Genomic DNA, 20,705 nt, shown 5'->3' with positions numbered 1-20,705 from the left:
TTGATAAGATGGGCAAAAACTCAGGGCAGGACATTACTGGCAAGAAACAGAAGCCGTAATCCAATCAGGAAACAGAGATATCTTAATGGGCTCGGTAAGCTATTTTTATAATGTAATTGAGGATCCACAAGGTTAACCCCATCGCTCTTTCTCCCGGTCTCCACTACCCAGCTGAAATGTCAGCAGTTGGGTCAAGACCATTTATGAATATACAGAAAATTGTTTTCTTACTGCGGTCGGCCTGCATAGACAAGAAGGACTAAATTGAGCTTAACCTTTTGCCGTTAAAGGGGAACTTTTCATCTTCATTTTCTATTGTTTGTAATTGTATTTACCTACACTGAAAACATAATAATATAGTAAATAGTTTCCTGGGGGAGGGGTTGATGGATTTATTTTAGAATTGAAAGCATAAGCTACTATAATACTCCAATCAATCTTTAAAGGGTCACTAAACCTTCTAATATTTCCTGCTGAACTACGCTTTGTAATTTGTATGGTTTTGGGTTGGGATTAACGTTAAACCTGGCCTGGAAGCAGATAGGTAAATCCGGGTTAGACATGTTTCTGCTGGACTGGACCTTGCAAGATTTAACCATGTTCTCAGCCTGATGTGATTTTCAAACTTGCCCAATATTTGCCTGATTTTGGCCAGATACTTATTGTAGATAAGCCGCCGAATCGGCATCTTAAAGCCACTTGTGTATAGCCAGCTTTAGGCAAGGCTAAAACTGCCAGCTGTGCCAGTAACACTGTCATAGTAGTCTAGAACAAGAGGGAAATCATTATACCTTAAGCTCTTACGATTTCCACAAATACTAAAGGAATATAAAAGATGGTGGTATAGTGGCCCTTTAAGTAGACAGTAAAGTACCTGAGGTTAGGCCGCAGCATACAGGACACATTTCCTTTTCTTCTGCTTTGCCTTAGTACATATACTATAACTGGAATATTGCCCGCCTAATGGGCCTGGGACACTATTATATAAATGCCTTCAGTTATACCTAGAGGAACGCAACACAGGCAAACGCTTGTGAGTATGAGCCCTAAAGCACAATACATACATGGCCTCCCCTTAATAGTGACCCTTAATTATTGCCCCCCCCTTAATAGAATGACCCTTACTTAATGACAGTTAAAGCCTTTTAATGGAATAAATGGTATAAATGAAATATCCCACTTGTTAGAGCAGCCTTTGCCTATGTTTCAAGCAGGCGGTATATCGAGGGGCATTATATGCCTGCATTACTTGCCCTTTAATAGTGGGTAGCCATATAAAACGCAGCTGACAGTTTCTTTTTCTCGCAGTGAGGTTTGTGAATAAACGTTGCCAACTCGTAAATCAATTAATCTTCAATTTTACGCTCTCTTGATATTACATAAAGCACTTTCCGACATGCAAGGGATCTCTGGGTAACGTCCCACTGCTAAGTGCTCCATGCCGCTAGTGATAAATCATCCGCACAAAGCAGTCAGCCATCTGCGCCGGCACGTGGATCCGCCACCAGCTGAGCCCTGGCTGCTATTCACTTGCTGTAAGAGCCCACAGGTGGCTTTGTACACAATACGGCTGATTACAGAGGGGCTTTGTGTGTTTCAGCTGCTGGATCAGACTGCGTTGCTGCAACCACTGTGATCTAACGTTCAATCCTGACCAGGGCCCCAGCTTTCCTTTATATATGTGTATCATAGTGATGCATGGGTCAATCATATTTCAACAAGCCCCTAACCCGACACCAGCCTGACCCGGACTGCCTAATCATATAACTAATTTATATATTTATATATCTGCTCCTGGAAGGGAAGGAACCATTCCCAGTACTACAGTGAAACTGCTTCTTCCCTCCCACTGTCAGCACAGCTGCAAAACCCTTGTGAGAGGAGTATTCTATATACAGAGCCGCTTCCCAGGGGAGTAGGCACCTCTAACCAATTATCCTCTGGGCTGCCAAACAACAACCCGCAGTAACAGATGCTCTGCTACAGCAGCCAAAAATGCTATACACAATTAAATATATATAAGGACAACCTAAATTAAATGACAAGAAGTGCACTTTGAGAATATTCACCTGCAATTGCCCAGAGACTTTATTTAAAGCTTTAATTAAGGCCAGTGCCATACCCCTCTTCCGCCTATAGTGTGCCCTTAGTCTCACCAACCAATCCCAGCAAATGCTCCTGAGGCTGGGCGTCCATGCATTGTGCGTACTGTTTATTAATACATTAACCTACTGTCATGGATGCCTTTTGGCTAACAATAGGGTGCTGTGTGAAGCCAACGCTGGCAGAATGGTGCTCATTCAGTGATGGAAAACGTTCGGAGCCCCATAAGACAATGTTACCTTGCAGCTGCGCAAAGCAGACCCAGATTTTTTCCTTGACATGCTTTGCTGCTTCCAACCTCGCTGGTTTGATTTCCAATAAAGAAAGTGTTCATTAAATGCCAAGAGGATTCACCCTCTCTGCTGAACAACAAAGGACAATAAAGTCCCCTCTATACCTGCCGTTTGCCAACTAATATACAGCCCCCTGTGCTGGCAAAATATTCCTCCCACACAGCCCCCCTCCTGTGCCATATCTGAAGTATGAATACCCCCCCCAGACAAGAATGCACCCCGCTTATTATTATATGATCACTTCTTGACTCACCCACTACAGCAGGCAGTTGGCCCAGCAGCGCCTGCTTGTATTTGATTAAACTCTCGTCATCTTTGTCCAGCTCCTGGATTTCCTGCACAGATTTCATCTCTGGGGGCTTGTAGTTCGGTTCAACTTCTTCCTCCGCCTCCTCCTCACCGTGCTTGATCCCATCCTTGTCGGCCATGATGTCTGCAAGAAGGAAAGAACAGTTTGGCCGTTAGGTCATATGATAGAGTTGGAAGGTTTCTTTAGATCTCTGATAGGGTTATTTGTTGTTGTTAAGCAAGGGGAAGGGTATTTATAAACTCTGCTTGTATTATCTGCATTGTCTCATATCACTCATTTCCTCAATGGCTTCCTGACCGCTACGGCTGCCCAGAGCATTGCATGGAGGCTGAGGAAGCAACGGCACAATGGAAACTTACTTCCCGAAGCTTCAGAATAAAAGGATGGAATATATACTACTGCATATAAGCAGGAACCAGTTATAAACCCAAACTGCGCAGCCTATGTAAGCACAGAACAGTCTCTCTCTCTAATTGTGTATTTATACCTATAGACTGGAGCTGCCATACTGTTTCCCTTAGACAAGAATTCCCCCAGTAGTGATATGTGGGTTGGGCGGGTATTGGCTGACCAAGAGGCAGGTTGGTGTCAGGTCATGGTCGCCATCGTCCCACCGCTTTAGGCTGGATCAGTCCACTAGTAATAGGACAGCACTCACTAGCCTGCACCCTTTGATGATTTCAAAGATGGGCAGATTGGGCACGGGTAAATAAATCAGCAGGACAGGTCATGGCAGGGCATGGGTTGAAAAATTTGCTTCCCGTGCTTCCCCACTACCCCCCAAGCACCTACATTCCTGCCAAAAATAAATAAATAAAAATACCACCCTATTTTTCATACCTTTCCTCTCTATTATAGGAAAACTAAACCCCCAAACAAAGTAGGTCTTGTATATATTGCATAAACAAGCTCATATGTAAAACCCAGCTTCATCTAAATAAACCATTTTCATAAAAATATACTTTTTTAGTAGTATGTGCCATTGGGTAATCCTAAATAGGAAATTGCCATTTTAAGAATTAAGGGCCGCCCCCTGGGATCAAGGCACACAAACATGCTAGGCCCCATCAGCCAATGAATGGGCAGAGTTCTGTCTTTTACTCCCACACTACTTCCTGTTACAGTTAGAGCTGCATTACTTCCTGTCAGCTGATCTCTGAGGGAACACACAGACCATCACAAAATGGTGGCTCAAGGGAAAGGATGTAAAAGGGCAATATTAACTGATATATATATTCCAGTTTGGTGAGATTCTTTAATAGGCCACTTAACATAACATAAACTATTTATTTGTGGGTTAAGTACTCATTCTTGGGGTATAGTTTTCCTTTAAAAACATGGCCGTTCGGGTATCACGTGGGTAAAATAGCTGCCAGGTGGCAACCCTAGTAACAGACGAGTTCTCAGCACCAGTGTCTCTCCGTGTGGCTAAATCCCCGACTCCCCTGTTTAATTACTGAACAGTAACAGCAGAAGCCGGTGTGAGAACGACATCTCGGGACGCGTGAGCTGTAATTAAACACCGCCCCAGGGACCCGAGCCATGAATCATCCACTGAATAGGCATTAGTAGAGACATGACTAGCCGCGTCTTCAGGGGACTGCTATTGATCTGACCTTAGCAGTCATTCATCGGCTAGGGATGAGTTTCATGCAGGATAAAATTCATGTTATTATGTGGGGAATATCTACAGGGGATCCATTAAGAATACAAAGAGAGCTCCCAGCACCCTCTGTAGACTACAATTATCAGCAGTACGTCTCCCAATGGTGCCCATATAGGACAGGCACTCTTGAATGGAGAACCTAAATGGGCGTGGCTTATTGGACATTTGCCGTAGTTTCAGGTTTGTGCTTAACTGGGCGTGGACAGTGTTTATTGGGGACATGCCCTGAACTGTCCCACTTCTTAACATTGAACACTATAGCAGGGGATGTTGGGAGCTGTATAATGAAAGGTGGCCATACATGTTAAGATCTGCTCGCTTGGCAAGCGGATTGGATCTTCTCCCAATATCCCCACCTACGGGTGAGCGGTATCGGGGGAATTTAGGCCAAACGATTAAATTATAATGACGGTAATAGGTGCAGTCGGTTCGGGGACCGCATCTGACTGAATCTTTGAACCTGCCCGATCGATATCTGGGCCAGTCGTTGCTGCCCCTACACAGGCTGATGAGCTGCCGAATCGGCACCTTAAGGAAGATCAGGCAAGCCATATTAGCTGATGCCATTCGAACAATGAAAGATTACAAATGAAAAGTGGGTGGAGATCATGCCAGGTGATACAGCATGTGATAAAATGAGGGGGGGATTCTGGGAACAAATAGAGTCAACACAAAGGATTCTGTTTCCCCTCTGGTGTCTTGTATAGGGAATATCAATAACATAGCCAATAACATAAGGCTGCACCCCCTTGACATTAGGCAACGACCTTAATTTCAGTTCATTTGTTGATTATGGTATGGAAAGGAGAGCTACCTGAGCTGATAGGAAGGATGGGGGAAAATAGGCAACAATGGCACTTTTAGGCAAGGCTGAGTCTGTCAGAATGAGATGTCACATACTAGGAGCTCTGCAGATCTCCTAATTCCATGAATGAGAAGTACAACAGGTTGCTGTGATTTCAAGCAAACACGGGCCTGTAGCGACTAAAACACAAATCTGTTCTGCTATAATACATATTCTGTTTGTCTGCCCTGCTGCATCACTGAGAAATAAATACAGAAAAGCAATATATGTCCCTTCTCCTGTCCTTCAGCCCAAACCCCCTCATTATTATCATGGCCATCACATCAGCCCAGCCATCAAACCATCCCTCTATTGGCGAGATAAGCAGATGAATACATTAGAGGCTCATAAGAAATAGGGATGGTACTGAATCCAAACTACCATGTCGGATGTATTGGTTTCAAGGGGCTACGTAATGATGAAGGCTTGGGGGGGCCCTGGGGTCCTTGGTTTAATGGCTGCTCTACTATAACCCCCAGCTGGAACCAATCACATCTAACATCATCCCAGAGCCCTATTAAACATGTATTATCTTCTGCGCCACCACTAGCGTGCTTTATAACCTTCCATTAACTCCTGTGCATTCTCATCACCTGCTCGCTGGGAGATAAATAGGATATTCTAATTGCTCTAATAGAGCTGCGGTGATGGCGGTGGGTGGGGGGGTTCTCTGTGATTCCTGAGATATGACTGGAAGAACAATGAGATGAGATCTCCTGCGGCCAAGATGATGAATGTGTGTGATGTGATCTCTGCTTACTCAGGCCGGCGTCAGGTGAAAGGCAAAGTGATAGGATCATATGGGGGGGAAAAGGCGGTATTTGTGCCGGAACACCATGAGCAATGCTTAGTAACAGGGTCGGGACTGAAATGGTGTTTAGCCAACTTTTATTTTTTACTATCTTTAGAAAATTTGGATTTCCAAAATAATAGTCTTGGGTTTCCAGGTAGCTGCTCAGTAAGCCTGGTTGCTCTCTCAATATATTATATTATATATATAAATATATATATATATATAATTTATATATATAATTTATATATATATATATATATAATTATATATATATATATATATATATATATATATATATATATATATATATATATATTACACACACACACACACACACACACCCAGTGACATTACAATCACGCACAACATTACACCCACAGCCCACACCAAGGTCAAGCCAACAGCTTCCGCCTTCTGATATAATACATAACTGCTGACCAGTGCCAAATCAGTTCTATATTCTACTTGCTCAGCAACAATTTCAAATCACAAGGCAACTTGGTTAACCATGTGCGCTACACACGAACTGGGAACCGTGCACTTATTCTTGTATGTCGGTAACAAAATGCTGGGAACAACTCACTATATTACACAAGTATAAGGGTAAGTAACTTCCAGGATAGGCTTCCAGATATACAACCATCTTCTACCTGCCAACCTCAAAGGGCCCAGCCATCTATGTCTGTGCCCCACCCATCTTATCTATTCTCCTCCCATTTCTCCCCACTCTCCTATTACCTCTACCCATTGCCATTCTTACACCTGCTTAATCTCCTCCTACACTCCCCATAGCTCTGCCCTTATTCCTTCCCTACCTACATTCACTAAATTCCCCCCCCCCGTAGCCTATTCCATATAAATCCCATACCAATACCTGCTCACCCCTATACCTTAGCAATCTCTGCCCTTATACATGCCTGGCCAGTCTCCTTCCATTTCTCATTATTCCCTAGCAAACTCTGGCCCCTCCCTATCCCCGCCCATTTTCCCATTTCTTAGCACATGCAGAAACCTGTCTCCTAAACTGCACCCATTTACACCCACTCCCCAGCAATATCTCCCCTATTCTTGCCAACTCTCCTCACATTTCTCCTCAGAAATCCTTATTTTGACACACTTTTAAGCAACGGCCGCCACTTCCCACTCCTCCCATTTCTTCCCAGCAATCTTCACTCCTAACCCACAATTCTCAAGTTTCCCTCAGCAAACTCTGCCTCTTACAATACTCACCCCCCAACTCTCTACCCCATCCCAGCCACATCTTTTCCAAATTATCCTCCCATTCCCCCAAACTTCCAGCCAATCTAGGCCAGGTTAAAAAAAAAAAAAATCCTTGCAGACAAGGAGCCCATTTGCCCGTTGATGGAGCCCACTCCTGGCAGGGTCCCCTTGGCCCCATAACAGATTGTTGTTCTGTAGGGCAAATAAACGGATTGCTCCTTTGGCCCACAACATAGTTGGTCAAATGGGGTATCTTTGCCCTGAATTAACTTACTCACACATTCCTAATAACTGCCCAGAACCTGACACAATTCTGCCTGACTGTCCCCTGAAGCAGCCAAGTATTTATCTAAATAATTGCCTTCCAATTACTGCTCACTGCCCATTCATGGCTCCCACGGGATCTTCCTCAGACCCCAACCAAAAAGAAAAGCCCCAAAACAACTAGTACCGGTAGAAGCATCAGCCATTAGACCACAATTAGACTGCCTGTTGGACTGGGGGGGGGGGGGGGGGGGTAAATAGTTAACCCATTCCACACATGCTAATACCCCCTAATATTGAATGCAATTCCCACTCTTCACTAAAACAACCCTCCTTACGGTGCATTTAATCTTTATTACTGGAATACAGACTGGGGCTTGCCCACACTCACAACCAAACCCTCTGCTGTCGCTACATTATATGCCATGAACTAACAATTATACTTATGAAAATGCCAAGGCTACAATCTATTCCTTTGCTAAATATATGCTCCAAGAGGAGAGAATGTAAAAATATACAGAAGTCTTCAGGGCTTTGTTAAACTGCAACTCTCAGCATCTCACCAGCCGGAGGGGCTGCAGATCTTATTCAAGGATTTATTATTATTTCCCATTAATTATAGAGCACCGACCTATTCCAAGGGGTTTGTACAGAGATTATACATCATCAACATCAGTCCCTGCCCCAGTGAGCTTACAATCTAAGGTCCCTATCACATTCCCATCAGTCCCTGCCCCAGGGGAGCTTACAATCTAAGGTCCCTATCACATTCCCATCAGTCCCTGCCCCAGTGAGCTTACAATCTAAGGTCCCTATCACATTCCCATCAGTCCCTGCCCCAGTGGAGCTTACAATCTAAGGTCCCTATCACATTCCCATCAGTCCCTGCCCCAGTGAGCTTACAATCTAAGGTCCCTATCACATTCCCATCAGTCCCTGCCCCAGGGGAGCTTACAATCTAAGGTCCCTATCACATTCCCATCAGTCCCTGCCCCAGTGGAGCTTACAATCTAAGGTCCCTATCACATTCCCATCAGCCCCTGCCCCAGTGGAGCTTACAATCTAAGGTCCCTATCTCATTCCCATCAGCCCCTGCCCCAGTGGAGCTTACAATCTAAGGTCCCTATCTCATTCCCATCAGCCCCTGCCCCAGTGGTGCTTACAATCTAAGGTCCCTATCACATGCCCATCAGTCCCTGCCCCAGTGGAGCTTACAATCTAAGGTCCCTATCACATTCCCATCAGCCCCTGCCCCAGTGGAGCTTACAATCTAAGGTCCCTATCACATTCCCATCAGTCCCTGCCCCAGTGAGCTTACAATCTAAGGTCCCTATCACATTCCCATCAGCCCCAGCCCCAGTGGAGCTTACAATCTAAGGTCCCTATCACATTCCCATCAGTCCCTGCCCCAGTGAGGTCCCTATCACAGTCACACACACTAGGGTCACGCCCATAAACATTTAGGCAAAAACAAGGGATAAAACGAAGTTTCAACCAGATGTAAAGTTGGAAGAAAATTCAGCTTAATTTTTTTTTGTAATATTGAGGGCGGGGAGCAGAGTAAATGCACTCGTTAAGGAACCCAAAATTTCATCCACAAAAAATAAATAAATATATATAAATAAAATGAATGATACATTTTAAAGTAAGATGAAATTTAACTTTGTTTTTTGAAGAAATACTGTTCAAAAAATGAAAACCTCTCACCTCGGTAGCACACAGTCAGCCACATAAGTTGCAAAAGCTGCCCACCAAATTCACAGACATCCAAGCCCAGCATCTCCGGCTTGCTCCTAAGCATAATCCAACTTCCCAGGAAAAGAATACCAAAAATAACAATAAAAAAAAAAAACCCTCCAAAAAAAAAAAAAATATGTTTCTAAGGATTCCCCCCCAGTACCTGGTAAGTAAATAGAATGGGGTAAAAAAGAAAGAAACAAAAAGAAAACAAAACACAAAGATATTGTTAAAGGGCCATGAGAAGACACGGAACTATGGAGATCTCCTCCACCAATTTTTTTTTTCCTTCTGGAAGGGATACCTGGGTAGAGAGAGCCAGGAGAAGACGTAATGGGAAAATTGGATTTCTGACTGTAGACGCTATTGATTTGCTAGCTGGGCTGTGCCCCCCCCCACCCATTATCCACACACACACACACATAGACCCCCCTCCCCTTCGCTCTAGATCTCCTCCCTTTGCACTGAAAGGCTCCACCGGGCTCTATCAATTCAGCCCACTGCAATGATCTCATCCTTTTGGCTTATGCAGCACACGCGCACCAGAATACCAACAGCCCCAATGCAGAGGCAGCAGCAGCGCGTGGCACCGATTCAGCTGCAGCCGCTACCTGTGCAACTGCTCATGTGTCCCCCCACCAACTCAGGATGGATGCAGCCAGAGGGGAGTCGTGTATTGTATACACAGGGGGCAATTTGGGTCAGTAAGAGAAAGGCAACGCCTCGTTCTACCCTGGAAAACCCTGCAGGATCGGTGTGTAGCCAGACACAATAGGCTTCTGTTACACCCCCTTATTGGGGGCAGAACAGCCCTATTGGGTTTATTTCATGGTTAAATGATTCCCTTTTCTCTGTAATAATAAAACAGTACCTGTACTTGATCCCAACTAAGATATAATTACCCCTTATTGGGGGCAGAACAGTCCTATTGGGTTTATTTAATGGTTAAATGATTCCCTTTTCTCTGTAATAATAAAACAGTACCTGTACTTGATCCCAACTAAGATATAATTACCCCTTATTGGAGGCAGAACAGCCCTTTTGGGTTTATTTAATGGTTAAATGATTCCCCTTTCTCTGTAATAATAAAACAGTACCTGTACTTGATCCCAACTAAGATATAATTACCCCTTATTGGGGGCAGAACAGCCCTTTTGGGTTTATTTAATGGTTAAATGATTCCCTTTTCTCTGTAATAATAAAACAGTACCTGTACTTGATCCCAACTAAGATATAATTACCCCTTATTGGGGGCAGAACAGCCCTATTGGGTTTATTTAATGGTTAAATGATTCTCTGTAATAATAAAACAGTACCTGTACTTGATCCCAACTAAGATATAATTACCCCTTATTGGGGGCAGAACAGCCCTATTGGGTTTATTTCATGGTTAAATGATTCTCTGTAATAATAAAACAGTACCTGTACTTGATCCCAACTAAGATATAATTACCCCTTATTGGGGGCAGAACAGCCCTATTGGGTTTATTTCATGGTTAAATGATTCCCTTTTCTCTGTAATAATAAAACAGTACCTGTACTTGATCCCAACTAAGATATAATTACCCCTTATTGGGGCAGAACAGCCCTATTGGGTTTATTTAATGGTTAAATGATTCCCTTTTCTCTGTAATAATAAAACGGTACCTGTACTTGATCCCAACTAAGATATAATTTCCCCTTATTGAGGGCAAAACAATCCTATTGGGTTTAATTAATGTTTTATTGATTTTTTTAGTAGACTTAAGGTATGGAGATCCAAATTATGGAAAGATCCCTTCTTCCCGAGCATTCTGGATAACTGGTCCTATACCTGTATAATAAAAGTCCTTTGAAGATTAAACAGGGCAGGCAATATATGATTGACAGCTCAGATTTTTAATAACAATTACTTTAACTTTCCATTCAGCACTTTCTATACATCACCTAGATGAGAAAATCCATAAGATTTTGGGGAGATACAAAGCTTTCCCTTAATAACAGTGCACACAAAATGGCGCCGGCCTGCTGGCTGCGACTACCAATCCCAAGACTGAAGGGGAAATAAATTCAATCGCTGAAATAGTGTAAGTAAAGTTAAAGTTGCTTAGGCATTTTGACTGTACATTTTGGATGGAGAACCCCTTTAAGATACCCACGAGGGAAAAAAAAAAAAAGTGGCACTTTGCTATGAGATCTTCCACCGCAGACCAAGCACACCTGGCGCCACAGGCATGGGACATTATATTTACTTCAATGCTTTACGCTTCTTTACTTCCATTCACTTTTTTCTTAACGAATGCATAATGAAAAAGTTGGCCATAAACCAATATTGGGGTAGAGTTCCCTTTTAAATACTTCATTTATTTTAACAGAGGCTTTTGTGTCCCCACCATGGATAAAGAGAGCGGCCATTTTGCTATGAGATCTTCGGCCAAGCACACCTGCAATGCAAGACCGAACCTGTAGCTATACTATTATTTCATTTTTCTCGCCTTATACAACGTTCAAATTAGGGATGAACCGAACCCACTTTTTTGGGTTCTGCTGAACCCCCGAACCCACCCTGATGGATTCTGCCGAATCCTGAACCGAAAGGGTCAAAAGGGTCTGCCGAATCCCGAACCGAAAGGTCGCGCGCCCGCCTAAAACATTTTCCCACCTAAATTTTAACCCTTTCTGGATGCTAATGCAGGGACCGTGGATTCGGAATCAAAAAAATTCCGAACCGAATTCGGGATTCTGTGCATCCCTAGTTCAAATAGACGTTTAGGTCCAGACTTAAGGTGGCCATACACGTAGCAATTCTGATCTTTCGTGCGCCCACTGATCATTCCACGCTCCACTGCCGTTAAGGGCTGAATCGTCAGATATGGAGGTAGAAACAATAGAAATTCTACCCCCATCTGATGATTGAGCCCTGAATGTAGATTTTTCTCGGGCACCTTCAATGGCGCCCAATCAAAATATTTGAACCTTGACGATCGACTGATATCCGCAGCTTCTTCGAGCCAACATAGACGCACCGAATATTGTACAAAATGAAGTTTCGTACGATAATATCGGTGCGTGTATGGCCGGCTTTTTAGACAGGGTCACCATGATACCCTAAAATAGGTAAAATGTTCTTCTACAATAGAAAATAGTGATTTTAAAATCAGGAGCATAACTGGTACTGAACCCATTTTAGTCACTTAACTAGTTCCCCAAATTTGGGTTGGGTTTTGTTATGTGTCAGGGGCACTGCACACGCTCAGTGTACAGTAAGCTCAGCCCCAGGCCCCGATGGGGGATACAGTCCTGGCACTCCTTTCCTTCTGCCTCTGAATGACTCACAACATACAGGGTGGGAGTGGGGACGCCTATGTGCCTCCCTCTGCTCAGCCTCTATTAAAAAGGAGTTACTGCCTAAAGTGGGCAGCATTCTATTCCACATAGGAAAAAACAAAGGCCTCAACCTCCCTGCAAAAGGTTGGGTACTCGCGGATCACCCATAAGAAAAGCGGGTACCCTGCAGATGGTGGGTAGAATTTTCAGATATGGGTATAGATGCAAGTTTTACCCATATTTCTTATCTTATATTTTTTTTTCTTCCCGCCGCTGATTCCAGAGGTCGTTTCCTGTTTGCAACAACAGCGCTTCCTATTTAATGGTGGCCAACGGATCGCAGACTGGGATGTGGATAAGGCAAAGGTGAAGCAACTAAATATGTGGGTTGGTTCCAAATAAACCAATACACTGGCCAAAGTGCTATTTTGCATTAAAGCTATTTTACCCCATTGTCACCGATTTCAAGCACGTGTTTTTTATTTACGCTCCGATCGCTTCCCCCAATCCCCGTTACTGAATTCTGTTACTAAGGCATGAGAGCTGAAAGTCCTTTACTGCAGCTTTATAACTGTACATGTGTCTGGATAATGGGCCAATTCACCCCCCCCACAAGCCCGGCCCATTAACTCATATTACCAAAAGAAAAGTCTAAGGGCTATGATGCCAACATAACACGGAATTGTGTTGCGGAGAACAATTATAGTTCTTTATGGAACAAGCGATTTTTCTAGGTCAGCCTAATCCTGTTTGGTACAGTGTATTCTTGTTTCCTAGCTGAGACGACCAAGTAAAACAGGGAAAGAAGTTTAGCCAAGTACAGTTTAGCACAAAAAGAAAAAACTGATTCTAAACCCTGAATGCAGCCATGGCCATTGTGGCGACACATTTATTGTGACATTATTTCTATGCATAGCGACTCTTCCATGTATTTCCATTGAGCTAAGCCAAAAGTTGCTTTCTGGCCAACTACTCTAATGCTGGTACTCTGATACTGAAATGGATGTTGATGAGAGGAGGCAGCGGTTACTCGGCTGAAAAAAACCGAGAGCAAAAATTCTGGGGCATAGGCATTACTGAGAAGCCGTCCAACCCCTCCGATGAGGTCAGAGGGTTGGGCATGGGGTCAGAAAATGTGTTGTAGCCAGAAACTCGCCAACTTTTGGTGGACATATGCCAATTCTGTAGGACAATGTGGTTCAAAAAGTTCACTCTAAGGCTCATACCCCAGTGATGCCAACAGGCACTTGATCAGCCTGCACTACCTGTTGCTGAACAACTCCTAGTAAAAGTCAACTGAAAGGATTCTGGGATTTGTATAATTGCTAGATATGGAGATACCGCTATTAAGTCCCCCAATTAAACTCATCATTTTGTATAGAAAGTGTACGTTTTTAGAGCAATAAACAACAATGGATCTCAGATGCAAGGCAGAATCTGCAAGGATAAGCATAATACACCTACAAGTGAAAAAACTCCATGCAGGATTAGCACGATACACCAATTTAATTCTCATTATTTTTATTAGACAGTTACAGTGGGAGAATACTTTGAAAGGGGTTAGGGATTAAGTACTGCAATTGCGGTGTATTATTGCCATTTCATTTCCATTCAAATGATCTAGAGAAGCAATTTGGACCAAAAAGGCATCTAGCGTAATACATACACCAGCCAAATAGCAGCTGCCCTCCCGTCAGGTAAAGAAATGGGCTGGACATTTGCAATACTGACACAGCCCTATGTGCTGCGTATTGGAATTATACATTGCGTATATGAGTAACTGACACTTAACTCAATAACCGGCTATAAAAACAGCCCCTAGGTGGCACCGTACTTCAGCTCTTTACATTGAAACTCGGCAGCCACAAACGGATAGAATGGTTTCACTAATATTTACTCACAGTAACAGGAAAAATGAATAGGATTTTATTGTAAAGCTAATAAAAGTCAATATTGGAAGAAGCCGGAAACACAAATATTACAAACGAGTAGGGATGTATCGAATCCCGGATTCGGTTTGGGATTCAGGCTCGGAATCCAGCCTTTTTTTGGTGGATTTGGTTTCGTCCGAATCCGCGGTCCTGGCCAAACCGAATCCTAACTAGCATAAATTTACGCTATTTTTGTGCTTTTTAACCCCTTCCGATCCTAATTAACATGTTAAACTAGGATTCGGTTTGAATACGGTGCATCCCTACAAACGAGTGCTTGTCACTTGTGTCAAATAACCAAGTGATACATTGTATCAGGACAGACTTTGTGGGTTGGTCCGAATCTTTGCACGGTTCTTGTGGGTCGCCAGTGGGTTTGGTCCTACCTTCCGCTCTACCCGCCTGTGACCTTACTCTGCCCAGCAACACCTCCAGCAGTCTGTATTTATAGGCGCACATTTGTCGGCCCCACCCCCTTCGTGGCATCACGGATGGGCGGTTGGGCATGGGTCTATGAATACAGGTGCCTTGCCAGGTTAGCCCAGGCGGATTAGAGTTGGGTGTGGGTCAACATTGACCTGCCCAACACTAGCCCAAAACCCCTTCACACCCCCTCAATATATCACAACTCGTTGCACTTATGGGCACTAGATGTAAACCTCATGGGGGTAAGGTGCAAACCGTTATATTCGCATTCTACTCATTCCATGCAATTATTATTATAATAAATACGCAAATGACTAAAAACCAGCAAGGCAGAAACCTCATCCGTAACAGCGACGAATCCACTGCAGCAATTGGATTTCTAAATGATTATGCCGTACTTTTTTTTTTTTTCCATCCTTGAAAGAACATTAATTAAAATGCATTACCATAAAATACATTTGCCGAAAATGAAACTATTAATGAGATGAAAGATACTGTTTCTAAGGGAGGAAAAAAATGACTTTAGGGGGCGGGCAAGGAATTATTACGGGTTGTAATTAAATCATTTTTGACAATTCGGTTTTGATGATTCAACTTTTTTTCCAATTCCTCAGAAATGAAATAGATTAGGGCAATGGTTTCAAATCAAATGGAGGTGGGGTCCGGACCCTGAAGAGACCAAAGATCTCTGTATTAGAGCTTATATTTCTATGCTTCTTGTGATATCTTCAGTGTTTATGACATTAAAGCCACCAGTTGGAAATTTAAGAAGAGTGAAAAATAAGTAGAAGGTCAAGGAGGAACATTTAGTTTAAGTAGTAAAAAATGGCAATTTTGGCACATTCAGCAGCTTATCTGCCCATGTATGGGGACCTCTGACGGGCCTACCCAACCAATATCTCTCACATAATCAGCCAGATGTCAATCAGGCAAGGTTTGACTTTATCGTCAGATGGAGGACCACATCGGCTCCTTGATACTCTCCACTGCAAGGACCACATCAATGAGCTGATGCGGCCCCTGATCTGATGGGAAAACCTGCCCAATGGTTATCTGCTGAATTTTAGGAGGAAAAACGAGTCAAGATAGCACAGGGAGTAATAGTAGAGTGGTCTGGAACAGGAAAGACCAAGAGGAAAAGTATCAGGAAGAACCAAAAGAATAGGGAAAGGAAAGGAATGGCCAAGGGCTTGATGGGTGAGGGAGTTTAGTAGGAGTAGAGAGCACAGATGTTTGTAATTGAAGAATAGATGAAGGGAGGAGTGGGGATGTTATTTTAAGGGGCACATTTACTAATCCGCGAATCCGAATCACGAATGGGAAAAAATCGGATTGGAAACGAAAATTTCTGAAGATTGCAAATATCACGAAAATGCTTACGAAAAAATCGATTAGTCACGATAATATCGTATTGGCGATCTGAAAGTCACGAAATTTTCGTACCGGACAATTGTAAACAGCGGTAAAACCTTTCCGATTTGTTCGTGCAAACGTCCGAAAAAGTCGCGCAGCGTCCAAAAAAGTCGTGCGGACGCCCAAAAAAATCGGTGAAAATACGCTCGGAGCGTTCATGCTTTTGTAAATGTGCCCCTAAGTGTAAACTTACAATCTATTAAAAACAATACCCGTTGCATCTTTCCACGGCTCCATGTGGAACGCAAGGTTTCACAGTGACTGTAGATGAACATTTGTAGAGAAATACAAGATTACTGCCTACAACAAGGCCCTAACAATATAAAGAGAGGTTGAGCAGCTCCATAACCATTGTTTATACGAGAGATTAGGTGCAGTCTACAGAGGTTAGTATTAAAATGGCCATACACTGTAAGATCTGCTTGTTTGGCAAGGTCGCCAAGCGAGAAGATCTTTTCCCGTTATGCCCCCCAATGGGTTATTGGGATTGCTGGGCTAATTCGATTGCTTGGCCCTAGGGCCAAACATTCAAATTAAAATGGTGGGCATAGGTGCCAACATGCCGTTGCGATCCCAGATGCAACGCAAAAATCAAAACCTGCCTGATCGGGATCTGGCCAATTTCTATGGGGTTTCCAGAGACAGTGGGAGAGTGCTGGTATCGCTATGGAATGCAGCCTACCACAGATTGCCTAGTTGATGAAATGCCAACAATGTTAACTGGCCTGTACAACATCAGCCAAAAAACCGTGCTTTCTCACAGTCCAAGAGAGACATGGGGCTCCCAGCCAATCAGAAATTGTCCAGTACTTGGAACATGGATCAGTAATCGGCAGCACATTGGGTAAACAAACTCCCAGTATTCCGTTCAGAACATACGTAAATCTACCAATATAAATAAATTTATCATAAATTTCTATCATGGCACCAGGCATGAGGTGGGTGAAATCCGGCCAATCTAATCCAAGCAGTTGATCACAATAAAGGCAGGCCATCGAAGCACCGCGGCCCTTGTCCAGATAGGATTTTTAAACTTGCCCAAATTTTGTCCATCAGGGTCCCATACACAGACATATAAGCTGCTGGCTCAGTCTAAATGGTTCAAATTGGCAGCTTTAATCTGCCCTTGCGTGGCCACCTTAAGAATAAAAACCCAAGGAGAGAGTTAGTCAGCCGCAATAAATTTCTGCTAGCACGGGCGACTAACAGCTCCGAAAAAGGCTTTCCACCACAGATGCGCTGGTCGAAAACCCTTTGCATCGCTTCGGTAAAAAGTTGCGCAAAGCTTCCTCCTGCAGGTGACTTCGGAAACCGAAGCGATGTGAAGGGCTTTCCACTGGCGACTTCTGTTGCTAAAAGCCTTTTCGGAGCGGTTACTACCCTGCGATAGCAGAGATCTATCACGGGCGAGTAACTTGCTCTGTGGGTTCTTACCCTTATGGTGAAGACACACAGAGCTACTAGTAGCAGCTACTTGTTGTGGCTACAGCAATAGACAATGTTGATCATTTACTGATAACTGTCTCTATGTGTGTTTTAGCAGAGGCAATTCTCAGTACTGCCTATGGCAGGGTATTTTGTGGCATTTAGTAGCCGTGACAAGTAGCTGCTACTACGTAGCTCCATGTGTCTTCACCATTAGGCTTTTTTCATAACTACTAAACCCCAGAGAATACCCTGCCATAAACTACACTGAGAACTGCCTCTGCTAAAACACACAGAGACAATTATCAGTAAATGATCAGCATTGTCTGTTTTAGTAGCCGTGACAAGTAGCTGCTACTAGTAGCTCTGTGTGTCTTCACCCTTATACACAAATTTGAGAAGCCTCCTGTTGCCTGGCATTAATAAAATGCGGCCTATGAATTCTTAGTGATACTGTGAGTATTGCACAACGTTTTGTTCCCCCTTTCAGTATCAGTAAGGTAGATTATTAACTGAACACTGCACCTTTCTTCCCCCTTTCCTTATCATCATGTTCGACAGTGAAGGAGCCAGACAGAAAAACAGACTGGTGAGGAACTGATGTTTTACAAACATGAACGCTAAGGGCTCTGGCACACGGGGAGATTAGTCGCCCGCGGCAAAACTCCCTGCTCGCGGGCGACTTATCTCCCCGAGTTGCCTTCCCCCTGCCATCCCACCGGCGAACATGTAAGCCGCCGGCGGAATGGCAGACGCGGCGGGGCGATTTCGGGAAATCGAGCCGCTGCGTGTGCCATCCCACCGGCGACTTACATGTTCGCCGGTGGGATGGCGGGTCATGGCAACTCGGGGAGATTAGTCGCCCGCGAACAGGGAGTTTTGTCGCGGGCGACTAATTTCCCCGTGTGCCAGAGCCCTTAAACTTGGTGCGCTCAAGGAAGTTACAATGCAGAATACAGGAAATACATCTTAGTTAACGTACATGAGGTAATTTTGCACCAGAAAATAAATACTAAGGGAATTCTTGAAGGGGTTGCGCATTTTACCACAAGGGACTGCATGATTACCCCAAGCCCATTCTACTCTACACTGACCATATCCACTGGACTGAACTGAACCACCAAACACAGGGGAACCACCATTTCACTGGCTTGTACACACAGCTATCCAGAACTTTCCGTCTAGACAACACAGCCAGATTGATGGGACTCCCCCAAATCATGTGAAACATTGGCTCACAAACACTTATCAGAAAACTGAAACCCATTCAAACATTTCTATGTCAACAAGCCACAGTATTGACGTTTCAGTCACAAGCAACTTTCTGAAAAATCACTGCGTAAGAGAATGTATTCCTACATTCCCACTACGATTCACAGGCTTTCAACTTGTCCCACAAGGCAATTCATTGTGTATTGTGTGACCAGCCAAGCAAAATATGTGGGGTCAAAATTAGCAATGCAATTAGGCATGGCCTCCCAGTCAGGACCCCTCATAGGCCTAAAGGTGGCCATACACCCACGGGTGGGCGATATCGGGCGAATTTAGGCTAATTTGGTCATTTGGCCCTGGGGCCAAACGATCAAATTATAACAACATCAAGTCGATGCGGTCCCCGATCAGACTAAATTTTTTAACCTGCCCGATCGATATCTGCGTGATTTCAGGCCAGATGTCGGACGGACAAGCCCGTCGTTGCTGCCCCTACACGGCCCGATAAGCTGCCAAATCAGTCTAAGGGACCGATATCGGCAGCTACAATCGGCCCGTGTATGGGGACCTTTACAGACAGACATGGCACACTGCCAAGGACCTGCATACACCTTGCCAGACCAATAACAGCTAGAAATGGCTGCCTGCTTTCCCCATAAACAGACAAAATGGCTGCAATGCTTTAAAGGTGTCTAGCAATAGGCAAATGACTTGCCAAACATTTTATAGTAAAGAAGATAGTTACAGCTGTGAAATGCTATGGATTTATCCACCATTACATATATGATGCGCCGGAAACCATCGCTTGAGAATGTTATACATGCAATAACAATAACAAGCATTTTTACTTATTTTTTTCCCCTTCAATGAGCTGCTTTGCCTTGAATTCCGACCTTAGTTGACACCGGAGAAAATCCCTAATCAGCTGCCTAATATCCATGACATCTGCATTGTCTGGAAAGTGAAAGCACGGCGGCTTCAGCAGCCAATATAACCTATCAGTGACAAACATGGCTGCATAAATCACTGGAAATACTTGGCTTTATTGTACACAATATGCCCAAGCGTGACTATTAGTATTGGGCAGTCTGTTCATTTATGTGGATTATTAGGGTAAAACAAACAGAAATGTTGCAGAACTCATTTTCCACAAAGAGAGAAAAAGAAAAATAGAGATCTTCTCTAATCAACCCCAAAAGGCACCTTTCACCACAAAATTGTTTTCCCCACCAGAGTGGGTGCACTCTGGTTGGTGGAAACAACTTTTTTTTTTTTAATTGCCCCCCCCCCCCCCCCCCCCCCCCAGCAGTAGGATGGCCATGTTGTGGCAGAGAATTGTGTCACAACTTTCTCACATTATGTGCATGTATAGGTAAATTACTAACTATTTAGGGCTAGACTAATAAAAACACTGTATTTGCTCCTAAACCAGAAATATTTCTAATGATTTTTTACATGGTACATCTAATTTTATTCAATAATACATGGTGTATCTCATTACAAACAAGTACAGTGAAAGAAAAGAGGTTTTTACCCCCCCACACACCCCACAATGTACATAAAAGGTAGTAAATGTAGAACTGCATTCTTCTATGCTTCATTGACTTAATCCCAGGGTTATGAACCTTAATTCCACAGCAATATACAGTAACAAAATAAAAAAACATGACCCCGGCTGGCAGCCAGAGTGATGGAACACAGAGGCCGAGCAGAAATGTCCTTGCACCGGGTATGTAAATGGAATTACTAGATGTAATTATC

At 43.7% G+C, this 20,705-nt stretch overlaps 1 protein-coding gene across 2 annotated transcripts in view; it reads right to left on the bottom strand.

Moving 5' to 3' along the window:
• Positions 1-20,705, bottom strand: part of arhgdig (Rho GDP dissociation inhibitor (GDI) gamma) — a 45,107-nt gene that overhangs the window by 10,200 nt on the left and 14,202 nt on the right. The window contains exons 1-2 of one of the 2 annotated variants that reach the window (XM_012970318.2): positions 9,202-9,597; positions 2,650-2,829 (exon numbers count right to left, since the gene is read on the bottom strand). In XM_012970318.2, the coding sequence (XP_012825772.1) occupies positions 2,650-2,829; positions 9,202-9,295 (274 nt within the window). In that variant the 5' untranslated portion in view covers positions 9,296-9,597. Of the gene's footprint in view, positions 1-2,649; positions 2,830-9,201; positions 9,598-20,705 lie in introns of those variants that run through there. The other variant, NM_001007515.1, reaches the window with a different exon arrangement.

This window comes from Xenopus tropicalis, chromosome 9 (assembly GCF_000004195.4).
Source record: "Xenopus tropicalis strain Nigerian chromosome 9, UCB_Xtro_10.0, whole genome shotgun sequence".
NCBI classification, from domain to species: domain Eukaryota; kingdom Metazoa; phylum Chordata; class Amphibia; order Anura; family Pipidae; genus Xenopus; species Xenopus tropicalis.
The sequence above is the reverse complement of the archived record's forward strand: the minus strand, read 5'-3'. Positions and strand labels throughout refer to the sequence as shown.